This window comes from Phyllostomus discolor, chromosome 13 (genome assembly GCF_004126475.2).
Source record: "Phyllostomus discolor isolate MPI-MPIP mPhyDis1 chromosome 13, mPhyDis1.pri.v3, whole genome shotgun sequence".
Taxonomy (NCBI): Eukaryota; Metazoa; Chordata; class Mammalia; order Chiroptera; family Phyllostomidae; genus Phyllostomus; species Phyllostomus discolor.
Genome location: NC_040915.2, coordinates 3,909,360 through 3,931,589, shown reverse-complemented (window position 1 = coordinate 3,931,589; position 22,230 = coordinate 3,909,360). Strand labels below are relative to the sequence as shown.

At 60.9% G+C, this 22,230-nt stretch overlaps 1 protein-coding gene across 7 annotated transcripts in view; it reads left to right on the top strand.

Moving 5' to 3' along the window:
• COL23A1 (collagen type XXIII alpha 1 chain) overlaps positions 1–19,378 on the top strand; it is a 291,034-nt gene extending 271,656 nt beyond the window's left edge. For 5 of the 7 annotated variants that reach the window (XM_036014914.1, XM_036014913.1, XM_036014915.1 and 2 more), the window contains 21 exons: positions 1,666–1,791; positions 2,966–3,001; positions 3,399–3,425; positions 4,177–4,203; positions 5,197–5,250; positions 5,791–5,853; positions 6,301–6,345; positions 7,902–7,979; positions 9,582–9,626; positions 10,272–10,316; positions 11,156–11,245; positions 12,050–12,112; positions 12,415–12,471; positions 12,742–12,768; positions 13,355–13,417; positions 13,497–13,550; positions 13,747–13,782; positions 15,895–15,948; positions 16,143–16,229; positions 17,940–17,978; positions 18,372–19,378. In XM_036014914.1, the coding sequence (XP_035870807.1) occupies positions 1,666–1,791; positions 2,966–3,001; positions 3,399–3,425; positions 4,177–4,203; positions 5,197–5,250; positions 5,791–5,853; positions 6,301–6,345; positions 7,902–7,979; positions 9,582–9,626; positions 10,272–10,316; positions 11,156–11,245; positions 12,050–12,112; positions 12,415–12,471; positions 12,742–12,768; positions 13,355–13,417; positions 13,497–13,550; positions 13,747–13,782; positions 15,895–15,948; positions 16,143–16,229; positions 17,940–17,978; positions 18,372–18,374 (1,119 nt within the window). In that variant the 3' untranslated portion in view covers positions 18,375–19,378. The remainder of the gene's footprint in view (positions 1–1,665; positions 1,792–2,965; positions 3,002–3,398; positions 3,426–4,176; positions 4,204–5,196; positions 5,251–5,790; positions 5,854–6,300; positions 6,346–7,901; positions 7,980–9,581; positions 9,627–10,271; positions 10,317–11,155; positions 11,246–12,049; positions 12,113–12,414; positions 12,472–12,741; positions 12,769–13,354; positions 13,418–13,496; positions 13,551–13,746; positions 13,783–15,894; positions 15,949–16,142; positions 16,230–17,939; positions 17,979–18,371) is intronic. The other 2 variants (XM_036014916.1, XM_036014917.1) reach the window with 2 other exon arrangements.
• Positions 19,379–22,230: the final 2,852 nt, after the last annotated feature.

Here is a 22,230-nt window from a genome sequence, read left to right as displayed (position 1 = left end):
ATTCTCCCTACTACAACATCAAATAAACCAGGAATGGCTCCCCACCAGCAGCACCCGCGGCTGGGGGACCCAACCAAACCTGTGCTCTTCACCTTGGCCTGGAGTTCTGTCCCCTTGGTCAGGGCCTGGCCGTGTGGTGGACGGTGAGGGCTGCTGTCCCTTTCCTCATCGGGATGGCGACTAAGTTTGGTGTCGGGCACCCTCGGCCGGAGGGGTGAATTCTTTCGTATCTGGGGCCCAGGGATAAACACAGTGACTGAAAGAGACCACGTGTCCCAGTGACCTTTCCAGCTCTGTCGCCCTGGTTAAAGGACTACCCTCTGTGACGCTGGCCACCCCCTCTGTAAAATGGGACCAGAGCAGTGTCCTGGCCAGAGGGTCACAGGAATGGGTGAGATGCCCCCCAGGGTGTCCTGGAGCATCTGCTCGGGGCACGGAGCAGGACCCACTCCCCACAAAGCCTGGGTGCAGGAAGGTTGGGCACTGCCAGCCCTGTGAGCAGGCAGGCCCCATTGCTGAGTGGGCACCGCTGGGACAGCAGGAAGTGTTCATGGCACTGTGGTCTTCCCTCCTTGCTGGGGGACATCACAAGGTGAGGACCCTGGCGGCCTGAGGTCTGACCCGGTACTAACATCGGCCTGAGAACTGGGGGGTTGGGGCTGCATGAGGGAGACTGTGTGGCCCCTGACACCTCTCTGTTGTTGTTGAGGTAACTGTAAATTCACATGCAGTTGTGACACATGATACTCATCTCCAGTTCCACCCCTACGGTGACTCTTGCAGCACCCAGTACAACCTCCTCCCCGGGAAACGGACACCATCCAGCAGCCTCACTCAGAACCCCCCACCCTGCCCACACCTGTGCTCGCTCCTGTGCCTTTTTACTGCTGTCACGGCCGCGTGCAACCATCACACCCAGGTCCTCACGCGGTCCCCTCCCGCCCCGCCCCCATGCCTGAGCCCTGGCAGCCACTAATCTGTGCTCCCTCTCCTTAACGTTGCCATTTCAAGAACGTTTTGTCGATGTAATCCCATCGTCCGTAAGCTTTTGAGACTGGCTGTCTCCCAGTGCGTCATCACCGTGAGATGCGCACACACGGCTCCTGTCAGCACTGCAATCGGTCTGCTCACTGCGCGGAGCGGTGTTCCGTGCACACGGGCCCCAGGTGGTTGATCGCTCGCCACAGGAGGACATGTGTGTTGTTTCCAGTTTGGGACTTTAGCGAATGAGGCTGCTGTGAACATTCATGAACAGGTTTCTGTGTGAATGCGAGTTTTCATTTCTCTGGGCCAAATGCCAAGGGTGCGCCTCTGTCACCCAGTGAAGCAGGAGTGGACCCGCCAGGAGGCGTGCTGCTCCCTTTCCGGGAGGAAGGGGGCTGGGGCGGGCACATGTGCCTTCTCTCGCACCCAGCGTGTGTCATCTGTCACCTAAGCTCTGTAGAGGAGGAGATGGCATGTTCCTTGGAGTGTAAAAGGTCCTGCTGGCCTTTTACGCTGAGATATAGGAGCCTGTCCCTTCGTGTGGCCACCAAAAAGTGGCAAGAGTCCCAACAACAAAGCCCCTGAGCTGGCTGAGGGCTGGGAAAAGGGAGTCATGGAACTGCCCATGCAGGGGCCTCTTCCCCTCCCCCTCAGGGTCATGTCAGGCCTCATCTCTTTCAGGGAGACCGCGGGCAAGATGGAGCTGCTGGGCCTCCAGGGCCTCCAGGGCCCCCTGGACTGCCTGGGGCTCGGGGCCCTCCCGGTGACACTGGGAAAGATGGCCCCAGGGGAGTACCAGGCCCAGTGGTAAGCGGGCATGGAGCTGGACCACCCAGAACCTGGTCCTGCACCTACCGGAACCCCAAACTCTGATCCCCAAACCAACCCCACCCCCAGCGCTATCCCCAGTTCAGACTTGAACCCTACCCTAACTGCACCTCCAACCCAGACCCTTAAACCAAAACTAACTGGGTACCTAGACCCAATTAAGACCTTGACCCCAAACTCATTCCCAAATCCTGGCCCACCCCCCATTCAGATGACCGTGCAGACCCTAACTCTCCTCCTATAGACTCGACCCTAATTGCAGATCCAACTCTCACCCCTCCACGCTAACTCCAAGTAGACCCACAGACCCTGACTCTGCCCTTGGCTGTGATCTCCGTCCAGTCCTGAGCCTGACCCTGACCCTGGCCCTGGCCCACATGTGTAGGCTCTTTCTCTGCACACCTTTACCAACCCTTATTTCTTTCTCTCCCTTTCTCCCCCCTCCCCAGTACTAACTAGTCAGCCCCAGTCATCTTCCCCAGTACTAACTAGTCAGCCCCAGTCATCTTCCCCAGTACTAACTAGTCAGCCCCAGTCATCCTTCCCGGTACTAACTAATTAGGGTCCCAAGGGAGAGACTGGACGAGACGGCGTTAGCCCCAGTTGTCCTCCCGGTACTAACTAGCCAGCCTTGTTCATCCTTCCCAGTACTAACTAGCTGGCCTTAGTCGTCCTCTCCAGTACTAACTAGTTAGCCCCAGTCGTCCTCCCCGGTACTAACTAGTCAGCCCCAGTCATCCTCCCCAGTACTAACTAGTTAGCCCCAGTCATCCTCCCCGGCACTAACGAGCCAGCCCCGGCCATCCTCCCCTGGTCCTCACTAAACCCCGAAGGCCAGAGCTCGAGTACTGCCGCTTCCCCTAGCCCAGGGACTCCAGCTGGGCCTTCCCCACCGATGTGAAGCCGGCATCTCCACCAAACCGCACCAGGGTCCCCCCTCAGGGCAGCTACTCGTGGCTCACCCACACCTTGTCCCATTAAGCATGTCACTCCCTGAGCCCCAACTTCCTCGCCTGAGACGAGAGGACAGGGTCTGGTGAGGCTGACGGGAGCAGATGTGCTTGGGGCTCAGCCCCAGGTCTGGCAGGTACTGTGGGCTCAGGCGGCCGTGAGGCCCCTGCGTCCCCTCATTGTCCTCTCTGTGTGTCCTCAGGGTCCCAAGGGAGAGGCTGGACGAGACGGCGAGCTGGTCAGTACCCAGAGCGCTCCAGAGGCCTGAGCAGGCAGGACCGTGGTTCCAGCCCAGAAGCCCCTCTTCCACACACACACACGCAGGTCACATGTGCGGCTGTGTGTGTGCACACACCAGCAGCAGTCGGGGAGCGGGGGACAGCGGGGTTCCAGCCCCAGCAGGATGCTCACAGCCCTGCGTCCCTGGGAGGGAGCCTGCAACCCACTTGTCACTGCCTGGGATCTGATGAGCAGCTGTCCACAGCAGCAGGCCTGAAACAGGCCAGTCCCAGCCGCAGTCCTGCCTCCTCCTCCCTGGGCCTTGGTGTTGCCCTTTGTAAGAGGAGGGTAATAAGGACAAACAGGAACAACCTCCAGGATCACCTGTAATAATACCTTCTCTTCTCTTGTTCCAGGGCCCAAAGGGACCTCCGGGGCCCAAGGCGAGTGCTCCTCAATCCCCGTCCCCACCCCACCCCCGGGGCCCAGGCAGCAGGGTTGGGAGACCGAGTTCTGTGACCTTCGGGAAGTTACTGCATCTCCCTGGGCCTTGGTTTACTCACCTTTAAATGGGTGCATGATAAAACTTTCCTGCCTAACCTGCACACCAGGTTGTGAGGATCTTTTTTTTTTTTTCATTTTATCCTTACCTGAGGACATGCTTATTGATTCTTAAAAACAGGGGAAGGGAGGGAGATAGAGAAAAATTATCAGCACTCCAACCAACTGAGCCACACCGGCCAGGGCAAGCAGGTTAGCTTTTAAAGCCCTCTCCAGACAAGAGCTCTTCCCACCTCCTTGAGCGCCACCTGCTGGGTGGGGAGGCAGGCCCTGGTCCTTCCTGAAGGAGCTGGAGTTCTGGACTGAGCAGGCAGAAAGGGCAGGGGAGAGCTCCACTTAACACCTGCTGCGAGCCGGGGCCTTTCACGCGGCCTCTCCAGTCTCGCACGGGACCCTCTGAGGCCTGCTGAGGCTGGAGTGTCATATTCCGCTTTCAAGAGCAGTGACTTGCCTGAGGTTATTCAGCTTGGAAGGGACCAGGTTGGGAGTGGAGTCCAAGACTGTCCACCCCACCTCTTTGAGGGGCTGGGGACTCTGGGCTGCGGGGGGCATGGTCACGGGGCCACTTCTCCAGAGCGGCAGGCAGCTCACAGGCTCTGACCCGTCTCTCACACTCCCGCTGTCTTCCCTCAGGGTGAGCCCGGAGTTCCTGGAAGGAAGGTGAGGGGGCCTGTGGAGGGAGGGGCTTCTCAGCAGGGGCGGGGTAAGCGGCTGAGGGAAGGGCAGGGGCTGGGCACGGGGCAGAAATGCGGGCCGCCCACCGGGAAGGCATCCTGCTCCTTGGCAGACCTGAGTCCTCACTGTGGGCACGTCTCTGGAGCCAGGCTCTCACTCGCTCCTTCGCTCACTCTTCCCCTTCCTCAAACACGTCAAATGTGTTCCCACTTCGGGGTCCAGCACAGTGGCTCTTAAAGTGTGGTCCCCAGACCAGCATGTCCACATCAAGGGGGCTTGTTAGACAAGCATGTTTGGGGCCCACCCCAGACCCACCGAAACAGATGCTGGGGTGGGCTGTCCGTGGTGAGGCCGATGCGCACCCACGTCTGGGAACCACTGACCCAGGGTGGCCGCCTCCTACCTCTTCCCACGGCTGGGACTGCCCTCCTCCCACAGGCCTCAGCACAGCTCCTCTCCTCTGGGAGGCGGTCCCCGGCCACCCACTGAGGCATGTCCCCCTTCCCCCCCATATTCTCTGCCTGGTACTTCTGTCTCCTGGCAAGGGGCCATGGGTCTCTCCGGATATTCCTTCATCCTTGGCATCCTCTGGCCCATCCAGCAGGGACCTCACCTACCTGCCTGCAGAAGGTGCTCATGAGACCATTGTTGACTGAAGGACAGATTCCCTCTCCTCCCCCTGCCCATCCATACCCTCTGCATACACCTGCCTCTCCTCCACCTGCCCATCCGTTCTTTCTGCACACACCTGCTGAGGCTCGTTCTAGCTGGCCCGGGGCAAGTGGGCGCAGGCGACAGAAGTGGATCTGACCCACCCCTTCCCTAGAGGGATGAGGAGGGTAGGGAGATGCTGCCCGTCCCAGTGTGCCCGCTGCTGGTGCCAGCAGTGGACAGCTGTGCCAGGGAGTCCAGAGGGGGTGGCCTGGCCACCAGAGTGTCCAGGCCGGAGAACTGCAGCCTCCACTCTCCTCTCTTCAGGGGGACGATGGGATGCCAAGCCCACCAGGGCTACCTGGACCCCCGGGGCCCAAGGTAGGGGCCTGTGCCTCCCCTGAGCTCCTCCCTCCTCCCACCTCCTGCCCGGGGAAGCGCCCCCTCCTGGCCCTTTCACCTGGTGGGTGGTATGGGGCGTGGGCTGACGCCCAGGGCAGGCCAGACAAGCAGCAGGAAGGCCCTGGCTTCCCCTCGTCAACAGGCCTGGCACCTCACACAGGCCACCTGTCCTCTCAAGTCCTCTGGTGCCCAACTTAGGTGGTCCCCCGCCATGCCCTGTCCCCAGGCCAGGAACTGGTGTCATCCTAGCTCCCCCAACCCCATGGGACAGCCACCAAATCCCAGCCAGCCTTTCTCCAAAATGTCTCGTGAACCCCCGAGCTGCCCCAACTCTGCATCGAGACTCAGCGGGAAGGTGGCCGTGGCCCCCAGTCCCCTGGGCAGGGAGAGAGAGCCCCAAGTTCCCTCTCCAGTGGGTGGTTCAGCCATGCTCCACCGCACTGGCTGCAGAAGCCAGCAGGCCTGGTGGCCTCTCACCCGCTCTGCTGCCTGCTCTCACGGGGACTGTCTCTGCTTCAGGGCGAGCCAGGGAGCGTGGGGCCGCCGGGAGAGAGCGGCGTGGACGGGGCCCCAGGGCCCAAGGTGACTTCCGGCACTCGGCTTCAGCTTCTGCAGGCCCCATTCAGAGCAGCACCCTGTCACCGGGAGGCGATGGGGTTTCACCTCCAGCCTGGCTTTTGCAGTTGGGAGTCCCTGGAGGGCCTGGGTCCCTGGGGCTGGGGTCTCGGTCTCATTGGACTGGTCATCAGAGACTGGCCCGCGGGGCATGGGGGACGTTGGGTCTGAGTGACCTACTCGACTAAGTGGCCATGTAGCCTGGAGCTCCTGGGCCTCGGTGGCCTCTCGCTACTCCACACGGGGTCAGAGAAAGGTTCCTGGGGCCCTCCCTCCAGGACCCTCCTCACTGGGGTGCTAATTGCATTTGTGAGGCCCTGTACCCTTTGGGGAGGACGGGGGGGGGGGGGGGGGGGGGAGGGCAGGACTTCGGCTCATCTGCTCACACCTGGCTGCAACCTCGTGTCTCCACAGGGGGAGCCCGGCCAGCGAGGAGCTGAGGGAGCCACGGGGCTGCGGGTGAGCCCCCCTCCAGCCGCCTGCACGGGGCCCAGAGCGGTGCCTTCCTCCTGTCCATACAGCCCCCCAAGGGCAGTGAGGCTCCAGGAACTGGGGCCTTTTTTAAAAATAATTCATTAGTGATGTTTTTCATTTTATTTATTGATTTTGGAGAGAGAGAGGAACATCGATTTGTTGTTCCACTTACTTATGCACTCACTGGTTGCTGCATGTGGGGGCCCTGCCCGGGGCCTGAACCGCGGCCACGGTGCAGAAGGACGACGGTCCAACCAGCAGAGCCAGCCAGCCAGGGCCTCGGACACATTTTTTTCATTTCTAGTCTCATAATCCATGCTTTTGGTAAAATGCTCGAGTACGGATGTGTAAAAACGGGGGTCTGACCCCCTCCCTCGCCCCTCTCTCCGAGCAAGTGTCTGCCCCGCTAGGCTCCCTCCCGACATGTGCAGACACAGGCCTCGATTATAGCACGTGGTGTCAACGCTGTGCCTGCTGAGGGGACCTGGCCTTTCTCCCAGCTCCTACTGAGGCTCGTTCCTGGCAGCAGGAGCACAGCCCCTCCAGCTGGCCCCGAGGCCCCAGACCTTCTGTGAGCAGCCTTCATCAGCCCACCTGGAGGCTGACATCCCAGATCAGGGTCTCAGCTCTGTGGCATCTTGCAATCACATCCCCTCATGCTCCCGGAGGCTGGTTACCTCCTCCGAAAACCTGGTCTCAGCCCACAGCCTGGACTTGCAGGTGGCCGGGGATTGGAAGAAATGCCAAGTGCGGGAATTCAGTGTAAACTGCAGTTTCATGAAGGTCATGACCGTGAAGGCAGCTGGCAGGGAGGCCTGGCCTGGCCGCAGGCCTGAAGCAAAGTGCTCCTGGTCCTCACTGTTCTCAGAGCAGAAAGTTGCCCACTCGGGGAGGGGCGGGCGGGGGCTGGGACAGGGCCAGCAGCCATGTGCTCACCTGTGTGGGGACATGGGCAGGTGTGGGCATGTGCGGGCGCATGCAGTCACGCATGCCTGTGGCCGCGTGCATGGGCGTGCGTGTGCTCCTACCAGGAACAAGTGGGCATGTGTGCATGGTGTGTGAGGCCTCTGCCAGCGGTTGGAAACCAAGGCAGAGGCGTACACAGTGTCTTGGAGGGTTTCGGTGTCTTTGTGTTTGTTTGTCAACATTTAAAAATATGAAGAACATCACATCAAAATCAGGCTTCCTGCTTTCCCTCGAGAATTCAGGGATGGGGCCTCTGGGGGCCTCGGTTCCCTCAGGAAAGCCATTACTGCCACCCCCAGTTCAGGCGGGGCGTGTTCCTCAGTGGGCCCCAGTCCCGCCTTCCATCCTTGTGCCCCTGCCTGGCTCCTACAGCCTTTTGTCGCTGAGCCCGGGTGCCAGTGCAGAGTGAACACCAGGGGACAAGACCTGAGGACCAGCCACACTGGGCCCACCAGGTTACAGCCGAGCCGGTGCCAGGGACCCTGTGTGGCCCCGATACCGGGTTCTCTGAGGGAGAGACAGAGATGGCTAATACTTCAGCTCCTCCCAAAACCTTCCTCTTCGTCCTGCCTCAGGGTCCCCCGGGCTTCAAGGGCGAGCAAGGAGACACAGTGGTGATTGACTACGACGGCAAGATCTTGGATGCCCTTAAGGTAACGCTCCTGGAGGACGGGATGGGCCCTGCTGCTCATTTCCTGAGGAAGTAGTCACCCGCTCTGTGTGTTGATCCGCACTTGGTACGCAAGGGACCGGAGGCAGCTGAGCACAAAGACCCAGCCTCACCGGGTGCTGTGTTGAGACCACACACGATGCTGGGAGAGCTGCTGTGAACGTGGCCCGGGTGGGCCCGAGCTCCCCAGAGGCCAAAGCGAAAGGGGCAGGAGGCAGAGCATTTCCCGGTGTGCAGCCCCAGCAGGGCCTCCTGGGGCCTTCCCAGGGAACTCCGTCTGCAGGGCTAGGTCTCCTGAGGACCTCAGCGGGGGTGGGGTGGGCAGGGGGAGGGAGGGTAGCAAGGTCTGCCCCAGAGCCTCCAAAGATGGGTGGCCTCTGCACCCTGCCCAGCAAACTGGGGACCCATAACCAGTTTCGGAGAGGTGGGGTGCCCGGGAAGAGAGCTGGGGTGAGTGAGGGACAGCCACCAGAGACCAGACTGGATGGCAGCACCTGGCCCCACCCGAGCTTCAATTCCAGTTATTTCCCACAGGCCTCAGAGAAGCACAAGCTGGTGGTAACTGCGGCCACCCAGGCCTGCATGGCGTGGTGTGGTGTGCCATGGCCCGAGGGCGTGTGTGTGCACGGTGTGCCCTGGCGGGGGCGGGGGGGGGGGCCAGGCGGGAGCCCCTGGGAGGAGCTCAACGAGTCCAGGAGGTGGGCAGTGAATTCTGGGTGCCAGGCTGGAAGGGTGACTCCACTGGGCAGGCAGCAGGCGGCCCCAGCTGGTCCTTGAGCAGAGGGGCCATGGGGTAGAAGGCAAGCAAAAGTGGGCAGGCCACTGGCAAGGCCGGCACTAAGTATGGGCCTGCAGGAGAGTGGGTGGAATGAAGGGACAGAGTCAGACAGGGACCTTTCAATGGGAATACCAACAGGAAGGGAGCGGGTTGGGGGGAGGTGGAGGGGCAAGGACTTCGACTTTTGGGGCTGAGGGGCTGGACAGAGCATAACTTTTGGGATGGGACCTGAGTTTGGGGGGTGCCGATGTGCAGTGGTGAGCAGGCGGCCTCTGGAAGCCTGGGTGGAGACAGCAGCTTGGGAGCAGGGTCAGACCAGAGCCCGAAGATGCCATCCCCTGTTGTGTGGCCCAGGAGCTCCCCAGGGCCAGAAGGCTGCAGGCTGCAGGGCTGATGGTCAGAGGGGTCACAGAGAAGTAGAGAAGGCAGCCCTGGGCCATTGTGGGGACACACCCTGGGGCTGGCACTGCATGCCCGCTTCAAGAGGCAACAGGGAGCCACCGCAGGATCCAGCAGGGGCCATGAGGTGAAGAAATCCAGATTTGGGGAAACCAGCACTGAGGGCAGAGGGGTTCTGGGCTCTCCGTGGCAGTGGACACTGTATGCTTGCCTGACACCTGGTGCCTACCCCCAGGACCCCCTGGAGACAGGGGCCTGACCTGGCTGCCTGGGAATGGGGCTGCCTAAGGGCCCCCGGCCCTGCTGCAGCCCAGCTAAACGGGGCATAGCCCACAGGGCAGAAGGGGTGGGCTGGCAGTGAGGGGCAGGTCCAGCCTACGCACTGACTGGCTTGACTTTCCCACACAGGGTCCTCCCGGGCCCCCAGGGCCACCAGGGATCCCCGGAGCCAAGGTCAGTGCACATGTGGCTATGTGGCCCCTCAAGCCCATTGTCCCCTGAGCCCACCTCCCCTCTGCCATGCCCCCTCTGCTTGTCTGCCTATGTCCTGGCTTCTGGAGGCTCTGAGAAAGGAGCCTGCTACTTCCTCACCAAGCAGGGCGCCTTCTTCCCAGCCCCAGCGACACTGTGCCCTGGGATTCACACACGGAAACCCATAAATCAGCCCCTAGTGACATCACAAAACCCGCAGATGACATGGCTGTTTCCGTGGCCTATGTGCATCATTGCACCCTGCCCACCAGGCTCAGAAGAAGGAACCCAAGACTGCGAAATCAGACAGGGTCTGGGCCCACCCTTGTCCCTGGGTTGTGTGTCTGGGTCCAAGTCACTTAACCCTCTGAGCCTCAGATTCCATAATGCGACCTACCAGCCTGTAGATGACAGCCCTCGGCACTGTGGAGGCAGAGGATGTGGGGGAGAGGAGGTGGCCGGCTCCCAGCACAGAGCCAGGCGCACAGTGGGCACCATGCTGGAGGTCTAACTGCAGGGACTCCATCAGGAACGGGACGCCGGTTGGGGGGCAGCCCAGCCACAGGCCCCTTTCGGGGGCCGAGGGACACCGTCTTGACCCCTCTCTCTCTCTCTGCTCCCTTGCAGGGCGAGCTTGGACTGCCAGGTGCCCCTGGGATTGACGGAGAAAAGGTCTCTGAGCCTGTCACTTCCTTGGTGATGCTGGTGCCAGGGGTCATGCTGTGTGTGTGCGTGAGCACGTGCGTACATGTGTGAGTGTGTCCACACTTGGAGGCGACGTGTGCCACCATGTGCGAATCCTGGTTCTGCCGTAGGCCTTGAGTGAGCAGCTCCCCCTCAGGCAGCCGGGGCTCCTCGCCCATGGGGAGGGCGCCCTGAGGGTTAGACCACAGCATGCGGGAAACTCTTGGCGCAGAGCCAGGTGTCTCGTAGCAGAGTCCTCAAACATCAGTGAGCGCATCGCTGTCAGCACGTAAATGTGTACATGGGTGATCCCCGTAGACACCAGTGTCCAGGGTGTCGCCTGACGTTTGTGGGCGTGTCTTCAGTGCTGAGCCCCTCGTGTGTGGCTCATCGTGGACATTCCGCATTGGTTGAGGGAGGGAATCAGTGGCCAGAATCTGTGGCCAGAAGGTGACTGTGTGGATGGCTGGTTGGTTGTAGAGGTTGGGGACTCTCGTCACTGGCTCCTGAGAGGTGAGCACGCAGTTGACCCTGAGCCCGACAAGCACCCCCTTGTGGCCTCTGGTGGCTGCCTAGTCCCACTTGCTGCACTGCCTCCACCCCCACCCCACCAGGGACCCCTGTGTGCAGTGAAGCAGGTGGGGGGTGCCCCCTCCCTGCCTCTGTCCAGGCCCTTTAGTGCATTTGCCACCTGGGCTGGAGGTGGTGACCCACAACAAGGAAGCAGGGGGCCTGGCCTGGCCTGAATGACACTCTGGGGACCTGCCAGAGTAGGGAAGGGAGATGCTTGCTGAGCCCCACTGACCCCTTGTTCATGTGGCTTTCAGGGTCCTAAAGGACAAAAAGGAGACCCAGGAGAGGTGGGGCCAGCCGGACCCAAAGGGGAAGCAGGCGAGATGGGCCTGCCTGGCCTCCCGGTAAGTGGCTGGTGCACCTAACCCCCCTACCCATCCCCTGTGGGGTCTCCAAGCAGATGTGCCTGCTGGCAGCTGGGGACCTGCACCACGGTCCAGCCCAGGGCGGCGGCAGGGAGCCCTGGCGCCCAGCCCTCACTGCTCAGAGTCTCCGAGTCCCCTTCCCTCAGCTGTAGGGGGACCTACCGCCTCCCGAGGCCCTGCGCGGTGGGCATGAGTTGGTGGCTAGGTGGTGCTCTGGCAGCCCGAGTTTGCATCCTGCTTCCTTTCTCACTGACTGGAACCCTGCACAAGCTACCGAGCCCCCGTGGGCCTCAGTTTCCCCACCTCTAAAATGGGGGTTGCATGCTCCCGCCCCCACAAGGGAGCACACAGGCAGGCGGTCTGAGAGTGGCAGCCGACGTGTGGTAAAGCCTGCCATCACCGGCACCCGCATTGGTATTTTGGCTGTCAGTCTTGGCAGGGATGGACTGGAAGAGCTGACAGGCTAAGCAGCCACCAGGTGCCACCAGTTCACGCCCACTGCCCACTCATAAGACCAGTCAGCTGGAGAGAGAGTGTGGGTTGGCAGGAGCTCCCACAGCCCCCGGGGCCCTCCTGCCCCACAGGAGAACCTCGGTGTATGTGGCTGACCCTGTGCTTTCTAAATGCCCCCTGATCCAGGGGAGATATTTTAAGCTGCAAAGGCCAACCTAGCAGGTCTCTGCCCCAGAAGCCCTGTATCGGGAGGGAAGGGGAGGTGCTGACCCCTGTGGGTGGCGATCCTGGTGACGGAGAGGAAGGTCTCAAGGCCATCCTGTCCCACAGGGTGCCCACGGCCCCAAGGGGCAGAAGGGAGAGCCAGCATCTGACAAGCTACCCGAGAGCCTGGTAAGGGGGCGGCTGAGGCCAGCTGGGGCCCCGAGCCTCGGGACAGCAGGGCCACCTGGCCTGACCAAACCCAGGGGAGTGGGGGTGGAGGAACCTCAGGTTGTGTCCTCCACCTAAGGCCCACCTGAGACCCCAGTGCCAGCACTGGGCCCCCATCAGGCAGCGCAGTCCTGGGGGCAAGAAGCAGGGGCACAGGGCCTGGGGCCCAGGGCATGCTCCTCCAGCGCCCCAGGAGCTCCAGCGTGGCTGGTGAGGGACGACAGGCAGTGTGTGTGACTACGCCACCTCTGACCCTTTCCCAGGCCCAGATCATAGTGGAGCCCGGGCCCCCCGGACCCCCCGGACCCCCAGGCCCCATGGTAAGAATGTCTGACTTGAAGGAGCTGGGATACGAAAAGGGTGGTGGGCCCATGCCCAGGAGCTGTGACCAGGGGAGGCCAGGATTCCCTGGTTGGGGGGGGGGGGGGGGGGGGGGGGGGGGGGCGAGGAACATGTCAGGCAAGGAGGGCAGAGTCAGAACCTGGGTTTGGGAGGCCCCAAGGTCAGGGCCACAGGGGCCAGTGAATGGCCTGCAAGCCTTCATGACCACTGCAAGAGGGCCAGCCCTGATCTCTCTCCCCCTCCTCCAGGGCCTGCAGGGAGCCCAGGGTCCCAAGGTGAGTTCCAGGGCATGGGTGAAAACCCCCTCCCCCCACCTGCTGCAGATTCACAGCCCACCCTGAGGGAACACACATGTCTGCCCCCCAGCTCTGAGGCCACCTCGGGGACTCGGAGCCCTGGACTCCCAGAGCTGAGTGGGCAGAGCATGTGGCCGACCAGACGTGCTGCTTTGGCTCTGCTTTGTCCCCGCCACCCACCTGCCCCACATCAGGTTTTGAAGACACCCATGCTGTCCAGGCCGGAGGCCAAGGCAGGGGCTCAGAAACTCGGTGGGCAGTCAGCTGGCCACTTGCTTGCTGTACAGCGGGGCCCATCCCTGTTCCTCTGTGCCTCTCTTTCCTCACCTGTGAAATGGGTGTGACCACAACCAGCTACCGAGAGTGCTCGAGGCCGTGTGCGGGAAAAGGCAAAGTGCTCGCACCTGCAGCTCATTCTGAGTGTTTGCACAGGAAGGAGCCAGGGCCAGGCCTGTCAGAGCCTAGAGCCTGTCCCTCTGCCCTGCGCACCTGGGCCCCCCAGATTTCCTGTCCCTCCATCTGTCCGACCCCGTCCCCTTGACTGTCATCCCTCCTTCGCTTCCAGGGTTTGGATGGAGCAAAGGGAGAGAAGGGCGAGGCAGGGGAGAGAGGCCCCAGCGGCCTGCCTGTGAGTGTCCTGTGTTTGTCCATAGACATGCTAATTCCTGTGACCACCAAGCCCCCTAACTCACTCCCTTTCCATCCAGGGACCAGCAGGCCCACTGGGCCTTATTGGGCTGCCAGGAACCAAAGGAGAGAAGGTAACCCCTTTTCTTTAATGCCCCTCTGACTGCGGTACAGCCGCAGTGTCACTCAGCCCTGAGGGGTCAACTCCTGCACTCCACTGGCCCCCAGGCTGGAGTTCTGCATGCGAACAACTCACAAGGCCACAGGCCCCAGAGCTGTGCTCCGGCACCCCTCCCCAGCCCCTCACGCCATCTCTTTGTGTCTCCTCAGGGCAGGCCTGGAGAGCCAGGGGAGCCGGGACTGGATGTAAGTGTCTGGGTCTGGTGGCACGGGCGTAAACCCCTTCCCAGGGCTGGGACTACAGCCGCCGGGCTTCCCCTGTGATCCGAATGCCAAGTCCAATGTGTAGCCCGGAGGAGGGCTGTATGGGTGCATGGGTGATGGGTGGGCACATGACACAAGAACAGATGGTGCACAGACAACGCACTGGAGTGCGGAGGTGGGGAGAGCAGTGAGGAGCCTATTTCAATACTCTGGTGGAAGATGCTGAGGCCTCAGCTAAGGCAGTTGTGAGAGGGAGAGGAGAGGCAGCGTTAGCCCGATGTTGATTGGATGGAGTGTCTGTTGGCTGCAAGAGACAGAAAACCCAATTTCCACTGGTTTAAACGGACTCGTCATTGAAAAACCCAGAGGCACAGCATGTGGATCCAGGGCCCAGCGTGTCGACACAACCCAGCCTCTCACCCTCTCTTGTATCTGATTCTTCTGTGTGGGCATCCCTCTGGCTGGGTGGGCCGTGTTCCACCTGTGAGAAGGGTCAGGAGGAGACGCCATTCAGACCCAGGACAGTAGCCGTGGGCAGTAGCCCAGGGCAGAGCTACAGGCCCCTCAGCCACAGGGCCTCCTGGGGGCCCGGAACTGGAGTGTCATCTCAAAGCCACACACGCCCGTTCTCCCTGGCAACCCACTGGCACCCACTCTTCAGGCCCCGCTGAGTCAGGGAGTCACTCAGAAGCCTTCCTGGACCTCATACCTGGACAGGGCAGCCCCTCCCCAGGACCCCACGGCGTTGTGTCCACTTTTCCGTCACTGAGCACGATCGTACCCTTCTGCACCCCATCGCCTGCCATGTTAGACTGTGAGGGACGTGTCATATTTGTACCCAAGGGGTTTTAATTCACAGAGGAGACTCAGGGTCAGCACGCAGAGGTCACTGCCTTCCAATGCATTTACCGCTTACACTCCCGAGGAGAAGGGCATGAGGGCCCCATGGGGAAGCACCTGGTTTGGCCTGGAGGCAGAAAGGGGCAGGGAAAGCCTAGGCCAGAGCTTCTGGCTGGTTTTCCACGGGAAAGGCAAGACAGGGCGGGCAGGGGAAACAGATTAGGATTGGCCGGTCTGAGTCACTCCAGCAGGCTTCAGCCCCGCGGGTAGCCTCTCACTGCCTGCTGCCGGCTGAGGGGTGACTTCAAACAGGAAACACTGTTCTGGTGTGCGAGAGGTTGATAAGGGGGCGCAGGGCGGGGCGGGGGTGGGGTGTACTGGCTGGTTTGCTTCTGAAGGGTGTGCTCCCAGACTAGCCCTTTGCCTCTCTAAAACCTGGCTGGTTCTGGAAGGGACAGGCTCTTGCCACCAGCAAGAGTTTTAAGACATCAAAACGGGGTGTCCTGGCTGGTGTGGCTCGGCTGGGTGGAGCGCTGTTCCGCAAACAGAAGGGAGGCGGATTCGATTTCTGGTCAGGGCGTGTATGAGAGGCAACCAACCAATGTTTCTCTCTTGTATCAATGTTTCTCTCCATCTCTCTCTCCTTCCTTTTCCCTCTTTCTAAAATCAATAAGCATGTCCTTGGGTGAGGATTTTTAAAAAATCATAAGATACAGAAAATAAACCACATCATAAATACGAGAGGGAGCACATCTCATCTGTCTCTCTGTACCCAGCACCCAGAACACAGCCCAGGTCCTAGTGGATGCATAGAAATGTTGGTTGGGTGGATGGACAAAGGGACAAATGGATGGACAGATAGGTGGGTGTACAAGAGTTTGAACCAAGCCCAGAAAAGACAGGTCATTTCTTGGTCTGTCAAAAACGGTGGCATAAACTTCTGTGGTTTTCTGAGTCTGTTCCCAACCAAGTCTGGGCCAGCGCCAGCTGTGTCCAACTGAAGGCCCTTTGCCAGCCGTCCTGCCCGGGGCTACCAACACAGACTCTGACAGCGTCCTCCTTCGGAGAAAGGAGCCTGGTGTCCTGAAGGCACGCATCTCCCCAAACCCACCTGTACCCAGCGTCCGCGTCCCCCAGGAGCTGGAGCTGGGCCAGCTGGCGCCACATATAAGAAGGGAGGGGGCAGAGACGGACAGGTAAGAGGGGCATACCTCAAACCTCATCTTCAGGTTTAACCTTTAATCCTTTTGTCAGGGTTTCCCTGGACCCCGAGGAGAGAAAGGCGACCAGAGCGAGCGTGGAGAGAAGGTGGGGGCAGCTAGAGAGGAGGTGGGGCGGGAGGACAGGGGAGGGAGGCAGGCAGAGGGGCAGGTGGACAGGTGGAGGGGGAATGGAGGCAGCAGGGCAGGCTGGCTGCCAGCCCCAGACCCACCCGTCAGAGGTGCTAGAGGCGTCCTGGGGTCCGCAGCCGTGGCCATACCACCGTCTCCCTTCTTGTGCAGGGGGAGCGAGGCATCCCCGGCCGGAAAGGAGTGAAGGGCCAGAAGGGCGAGCCGGGACCTCCAGGCCTGGACCAGCCATGCCCTGTGGTATGTGTCGGAGGAGTGGGGGGGCTCTTACCAAGGTCTCTGCCGCCTCCTGCCAGCGTCCTCCCTGCCCTCAGAGCTCAGTTGCACGTCCCAGAGGCCACGCTGGCCCAGCCTGGGATGCCTGCACTGCCGGGGCCACCACCACCGTCACTCTCGTAGAGAGTCCTCCCGCTCTGCCTGACCCCACCGTGGGCGCAGCTTGGGAGACCCACCCCCTCTATAGATAGCGGAGCCCAGCCAGGGGCAGAAAGAACCATTCATGGGGCTCGCTGCCCCTCTCTGCTGTGCTTCCTCACCCATAAAGGAGGGTGGGGCCACCCTTCCCTCTCCGGGTATCCGTCCCATCTGGAAGGGGGCTCTGTGCTCGGGACGGCCCCGTGCTACCCCCTGCCTCTCCTCCCCCTGCCCGAGACCACTCCCTTACCCACTCCCACAGCCCCTGATGGCCCGCCCGACCGAGTGCCTGAAATGGCCAAAATTCAGGTCCGTTTTCCTAGAAGGCAGAGGCGGTTACACGTCAGACTCTTTCGGGGGGCTCGGAACAGACAGGGAAAACAAAACAGCTGAACTTCCAAGCTAGAGCTGACCGGATACTCTCACCTGGCCATCCGGCCGGGCCCTGAGGAGAGGGCCCTCCAGCTATGTGCGTGCCCGCCTGCTGAACTGAGGTCAGGGCCGGGTGGGGAGCCCTGGAGGCCAGTCCTCTGCCCTTGACAAAAAGTACCAGGGACAGCAGAGAGCGGGGTGGCCCCACAGATCCAGCCCCTGGGTGAAGACTTCCCCCCCAAGTCCTGAAGCCTTTGTCTTTGAAACAGGAAAGTCCTGAACGCGGAGGCAAGCCAGGGGCACTGGGCCCTCAGGGCCCTGCGATGGGCAGTGGGCCCTGCCCTGCGGTAGGCGGTCTGGCCTGCTGTGTGCTGTGCTGCTGGCGTCCGCCCGCCCTCCCCGGTCCTGCCTGCCTCCTCCCCTCTCCCTCGGCCCCAGCCTGTGTACCACCTCCCCCCCTGCAGCTGGATGCACGGCAGTGTGCTGGTGCCCCTGGGCGTCTGAGGCCCTTGGGACAGAGTGGTGTTTGTGCCCCAGGACCCCCCCAGGACTGTAGAGTCAGACTTTGTCCCTTTCCAGGCCCCCATCCTCCGAGCTGCCTGAGGACCCCCACCCCCCCCCACTTGTGTCTGATTGCTGAGCTTGTCACAACCGATGCCTCCAGAAATCCCCCTGCCGGGCTGCACCCTGCTGGCCTCTTCCTGCCCGGCTGCAGCACAGAGACAAGGATGGGTGCACACAGGGTGACCCTCCCCACAAATTGTCCACATATGCTTCAGTTCCTGAGAACTCTCAAGCCCCTAGGGTGAAGGTCTGGAACCCCTGTCATGGCCACCAGGCAAAAAGACACACAGTCCCTGAGCAGAGCCAGGCCAGGTCCTCCGGTGCCCAGCAGATGTCCAGCACAAGCCCAGCACTCGCTCCTGGTTCTGCCCACTGCACAGGTGTCCCAACAAGCCCCATGGGGGCACAGCAGGACAAGTGCAGGAGGAGTGGCCCGTCCCACATCCGGGTGGCCTGGGTGGACAGGACTCTGTTTTGAGGGGGGCCAGCAGCCTCACATGGCAGCTCCCTGAGCTGCACGGGCCACACTGGGGCAGGAGTGTGCCAGGGCAGAGAGCTGCCTGGCCCCTGCCCCACCCCTGAAGCCTTCCTCCTTTCCAGGGCACCGACGGGCTGCCCGTCCCTGGCTGCTGGCATCAGGTATCTTGCGGGGAAATCTCCAGGACAGGCTGGGAGGAGTGGGGGCACAAGAAGGGCCCTGAGGGTGGGTGTCTTCAGCTCCCTTCACAGCTTCTGTGTCACGAACCTAGCTTTACCTCTCCCAACATGTGGCCTGAGGCCGGGGCCACAGTCCTGGCTGATTATGCACAGGCCCCCTGCTGGTTGCACAGGCTCACTCAGCACCTGGCCTGGCCAGTGCAAAGCCATCAGCACCCCTGGGACTTTGTCCAGACTGCCCCCCGAGAAGAGGTGGAAGCCAGGATCCTGGGACTAGGGGGATAGGGGCCTGCCTGTCTCTGAGGAAGTGGGCAGGAGGGGAGACCCAGGGGCCCGACGTCCCTCCTCACCTTCAGCCTTTCCCTCCTTTTCCAGTGATCCTCAGCACCCAGCTCATGACCTGTACAGATCCATGTGGACATTTTTAATTTTTGTAAAAACAAAACAGTAATATATTGATCTTCTTTCACGGGATGCACTGCCTGTGGCCTCCAACCTTTGAGCATATGCCTGGCCCTACCCCAGAACGACCAGCACGTGGCGCCGGCAGGAATGCAGACAGGCCAGTCAGGAAACTGCGCACTGGAGGGGCACTGCTGGCCTTCGGAAGGAGACAAAGGTGGAGGTGCCTGGCTCAGGCGAGGCTGCATGGACGCCAGGTGGGGCTTTCTGTTGCCTGATTAGCAGACTCCAGCTGCCTGGCTGCCCTACAAGAGCCTGCCCCCTGAAGCTCCAGAGCCTTGGGGACCACCTGGGGCATGGACGGCCACTGCAGCTACTCCTGGCCTCTCCAGCCAGAGCCAGCTGTCCATCCTACCAGGCCCTCCTGGACTCTGGGCTCACCAGGGCAGGGTGAGACTCCCGCCCCAGGCAGGTCTAGCTCTCCAAGTTCAGTAGGCCTCAGGAGGCTTGCCTGGACGGGAACACGTGTCCTCTGACTGGGAGGACAGGCCAAGCACTGTGGGCACCACCACGTGGACCCAGCTGCAGGGAGCCTGGTTCCTCCAGTGTGGAGGATGGAAAGACCCAGGCTGGACTGGCTGCTGCTTCCTATCTGTCTCCCCGGCCCCAGCCTGGAGCAGGGGTGTGATAGGACTTTGCCAGCCTGAGGAGATGGGCCTCCAGCTCAGAGTCTGGGTGTCGCTGGCCCCACTCTCCTCCCAGGAGAACTCGGGTCCCCCGGGTACACTGTCAGATGAAGAGAACTGCAGGGTGGGCTCTCAGCGGCCCCAGCAGGGGCCTAACCCACACATCAGCCCTCTTAGAAGAGGTTTCCCCACCTCTGACAAAGGTCCCCAGCCACCAGCTCTGGCCCGCTACTTGCCTCCCCTCTCTGTGTAGATGGACACTGCTGCGTGTAATAAACCATGAACTTATGTCTGTGTGCTGTCCTTGCAGACTGCCCCCCCGCCAGGGGCACCTCTGCTCAGGCTCCACCCTGGCCACTGCAAAGTAGGGAGGGACAGGGGACACCCTCCCTGGGTCAGAGCACCCCAGACACCAGAGGAAGTAGCTCAGAATCAGGGCAAAGACAGGGTTTGGAGCTTGGAAGACACATACCAGCAGAGCCCTCTGGCCAGTCACATCCGTGAGCAGTGGCCAGTGACTGCTGCAGAGAAAATCACCCCAGCACGTGCTGCTGCCTTAAGACAACAGTCCTTCACACTTCTGACAGCTCTGGGGTTGCTGGGCTCCACTGAGCGGCTGTGGCTCAAGCTCCCCTGCAGCCGGTGGCTGGTTGGCGCTGGCTGTCAGCTGGGGCATCAGGTGGCCGGAACACCCACTATTGAAAATGCAGGAGAAATAGAGGCGGGAGGAACCGGGTGATATGATCCAAGTGCCTTGAGTTTGGTGCTGCTCTTACAGGCAGGCTGAGTCGGAATCGACTGCAGCCCCAAGGGGAGGCAGGAATGGGGTTTTTAAAAGAAAAAGTGCGGGGTTCCTCTCTTGTTCTTCTAGGTGGTGCCTCAGGGCTCCAGGATGTGAGCTGGGACAGTGGCTCAGGTGAAGGGCAGGCTGCTCCCAGGTATGGGAGGGTCAGTCTGACCACTGGCTGTTGTGGCTGGCGCCGATGCCTACTGTGCGCGGTGGGAGGGAGTTCCAATTAAGCCGCAGGCTACCGAGTGAGTCGGGATAACTGACTCATGGACAGTCCAGGGAGTGGGAAACTGGCCTGACCCTTTCCGTGGTCTGGGCTCCTCACGTTCTGTGGCAAGCCGAGGGGAACTTATGTCACCTTTTATGGCCAAGTCTCAGAAGTCACGTGGTGCCACTTCCTGGCAAAGTCAGTGGTTGACTTCCAATTCCAGGGAAAAGTGTCAACATCATATTTTAAGGAGAAAATGCAGGTCTTGTTGCAGCCCTCTTAGAAAACTCTGCCTGCCGCCTCACCTGTACAAAGGGACAGTGATGCCTCGTCTCCAACGGCAGTTAGTGGGGACCAGCTGCGTGGAACACAGGGAGAACCCAGGGCAGGGCAGGCACCTGGCAGCTTCCGTGGTTCCAAGTTCTCATGCTCCTCCCCACTCCACGACAAGCAAGGGCCAGAGTCTTGCAAAGCGTTTCTACATCACTCATTCCAGCTAGTCCTTCGAACTAGAGAGGGACCCAGCCAATATGTCCATCGCACATATGACAAAACCAAGCACATCCGGGGCAGTGCAGACAAGGAGGAGCCTGCAGTGATGGTATCTCAGGCCCTCTCCCTCCGACGACTGCGGCCTAAGGAGAGCCATGGTTTGGGCAGCCCCCCAAGGCCCCACTCTGTGGCCTCCTGACTGCATGGAAGAGGCCCAGCCGCACCCCACTGAGGAGGAGGAATGTGTCAAGGCCATGCCTCTGTCTCCCTAAGCTGCTGGCGATGAGGGGCGGGCCCACTGCTCAGCCAGCCAGTCTGGGTCACCAGGGAAGCCAGCAGTGTGAAGAGGACAGGAAACAGTGGGGCTGTGACGACTGACGAGGTCACAGGCTATTCAAGTGCCCTGTGGTGCCCCAGCATAACCTCACAAACCTACTGCACTCCACGGTGTGCAGCTTGCTCCTCCCTCCACACAGGAACCTCAGGGTCCCCCCACCAGCCTGTGGGGGAGGGTGCATTTGTGGTTCATGTCGCCACCTCCATTTGACATGCGAGGAAACGGAGGCTCTTGAGGGGGCCGTCATCTGCTTAGGGAGAAACACCAGAAGTGTCTTGTGAAACCGCTTGTCAGGGCAGTCTGCCAGGCAGCACCACGTTGCTGGGTGATTGGGAGACAGATTCTGGGGTGGTAGAAACCACGTGCTCCCCTCTCCCCATACACACATCAGAGTAGGTCCTGCTGCTGTTCTTTTGGGCAGGACAAGGCTGTTTGTGGCCCACTGCTGCCCCCTCGTGGCCTCGCACCCCATATCCTAAGGTCTGCAAACTTCAACTGCAAACTTCAAATTTTAGAGCCTACAAACTGCTGTAAGAGCTTGGGTGTGTATGAGAAACTATAGAAGAGTGAATGCCTTGCTCAAGGTCCCAGCTGAGACATGGGTGAGTGCCCTGCCTCACAGCTGAGCCTCAAGGGCCAAGGATTTCACATCTCTGTGCCAAAAACTGCCCCCTTCCAGAAGAAAGGGAAGCACATTTATTGAGTCCTGCTGGTTCCAGGGCAGCTAAACTAATCACAAAAATTCCTGCCCCCTCAGAATTGCTGATCAGGTCTCCCTCCTCCTGATCCCTACCATACTACATGGGGTGCTCCTGGCTGTCACCATGACTGGGGGACACTCCTGGTGTCCAGTGGGCAGACATCTGAAACGCACGACAGTCCCGCACCATGATGAACCATCTCCCTGGGAGCACCCGTGCTGCCTGCCTTGAGAAACACCATGCCCTGGGCTCAGATTGGCCACTGCCTCCCATTCCCTGCCCTCTTGGCCTCCACTGGCCCCTAGAAGGCTGGGCATGAGAAAATGCAGGGGTCCCCAACTTTTCAGGGAAAGGGCCAGTACCAGGCCAGGCCTATTAGGAACCAGGCCACACATCAGGTGGTGAGCTTGAATGTAACGTACTGGAATCATCCTGAAACTACCCCCTCTCTCCCCCACACCCAGTCTGTGGGTCTTCCACAACACCCGTCCCTGGTGCCCAAAGGCTGGGGACCACTGAGATAATAGAGGAGTGCTTAGCCTAGGGCCACAGGCAGGGAAGAGTGGCCTTTTGAGCAGGAAGGAGAGGCTTCCTGGTGTTGTCCCGCCCCTGTTGTAG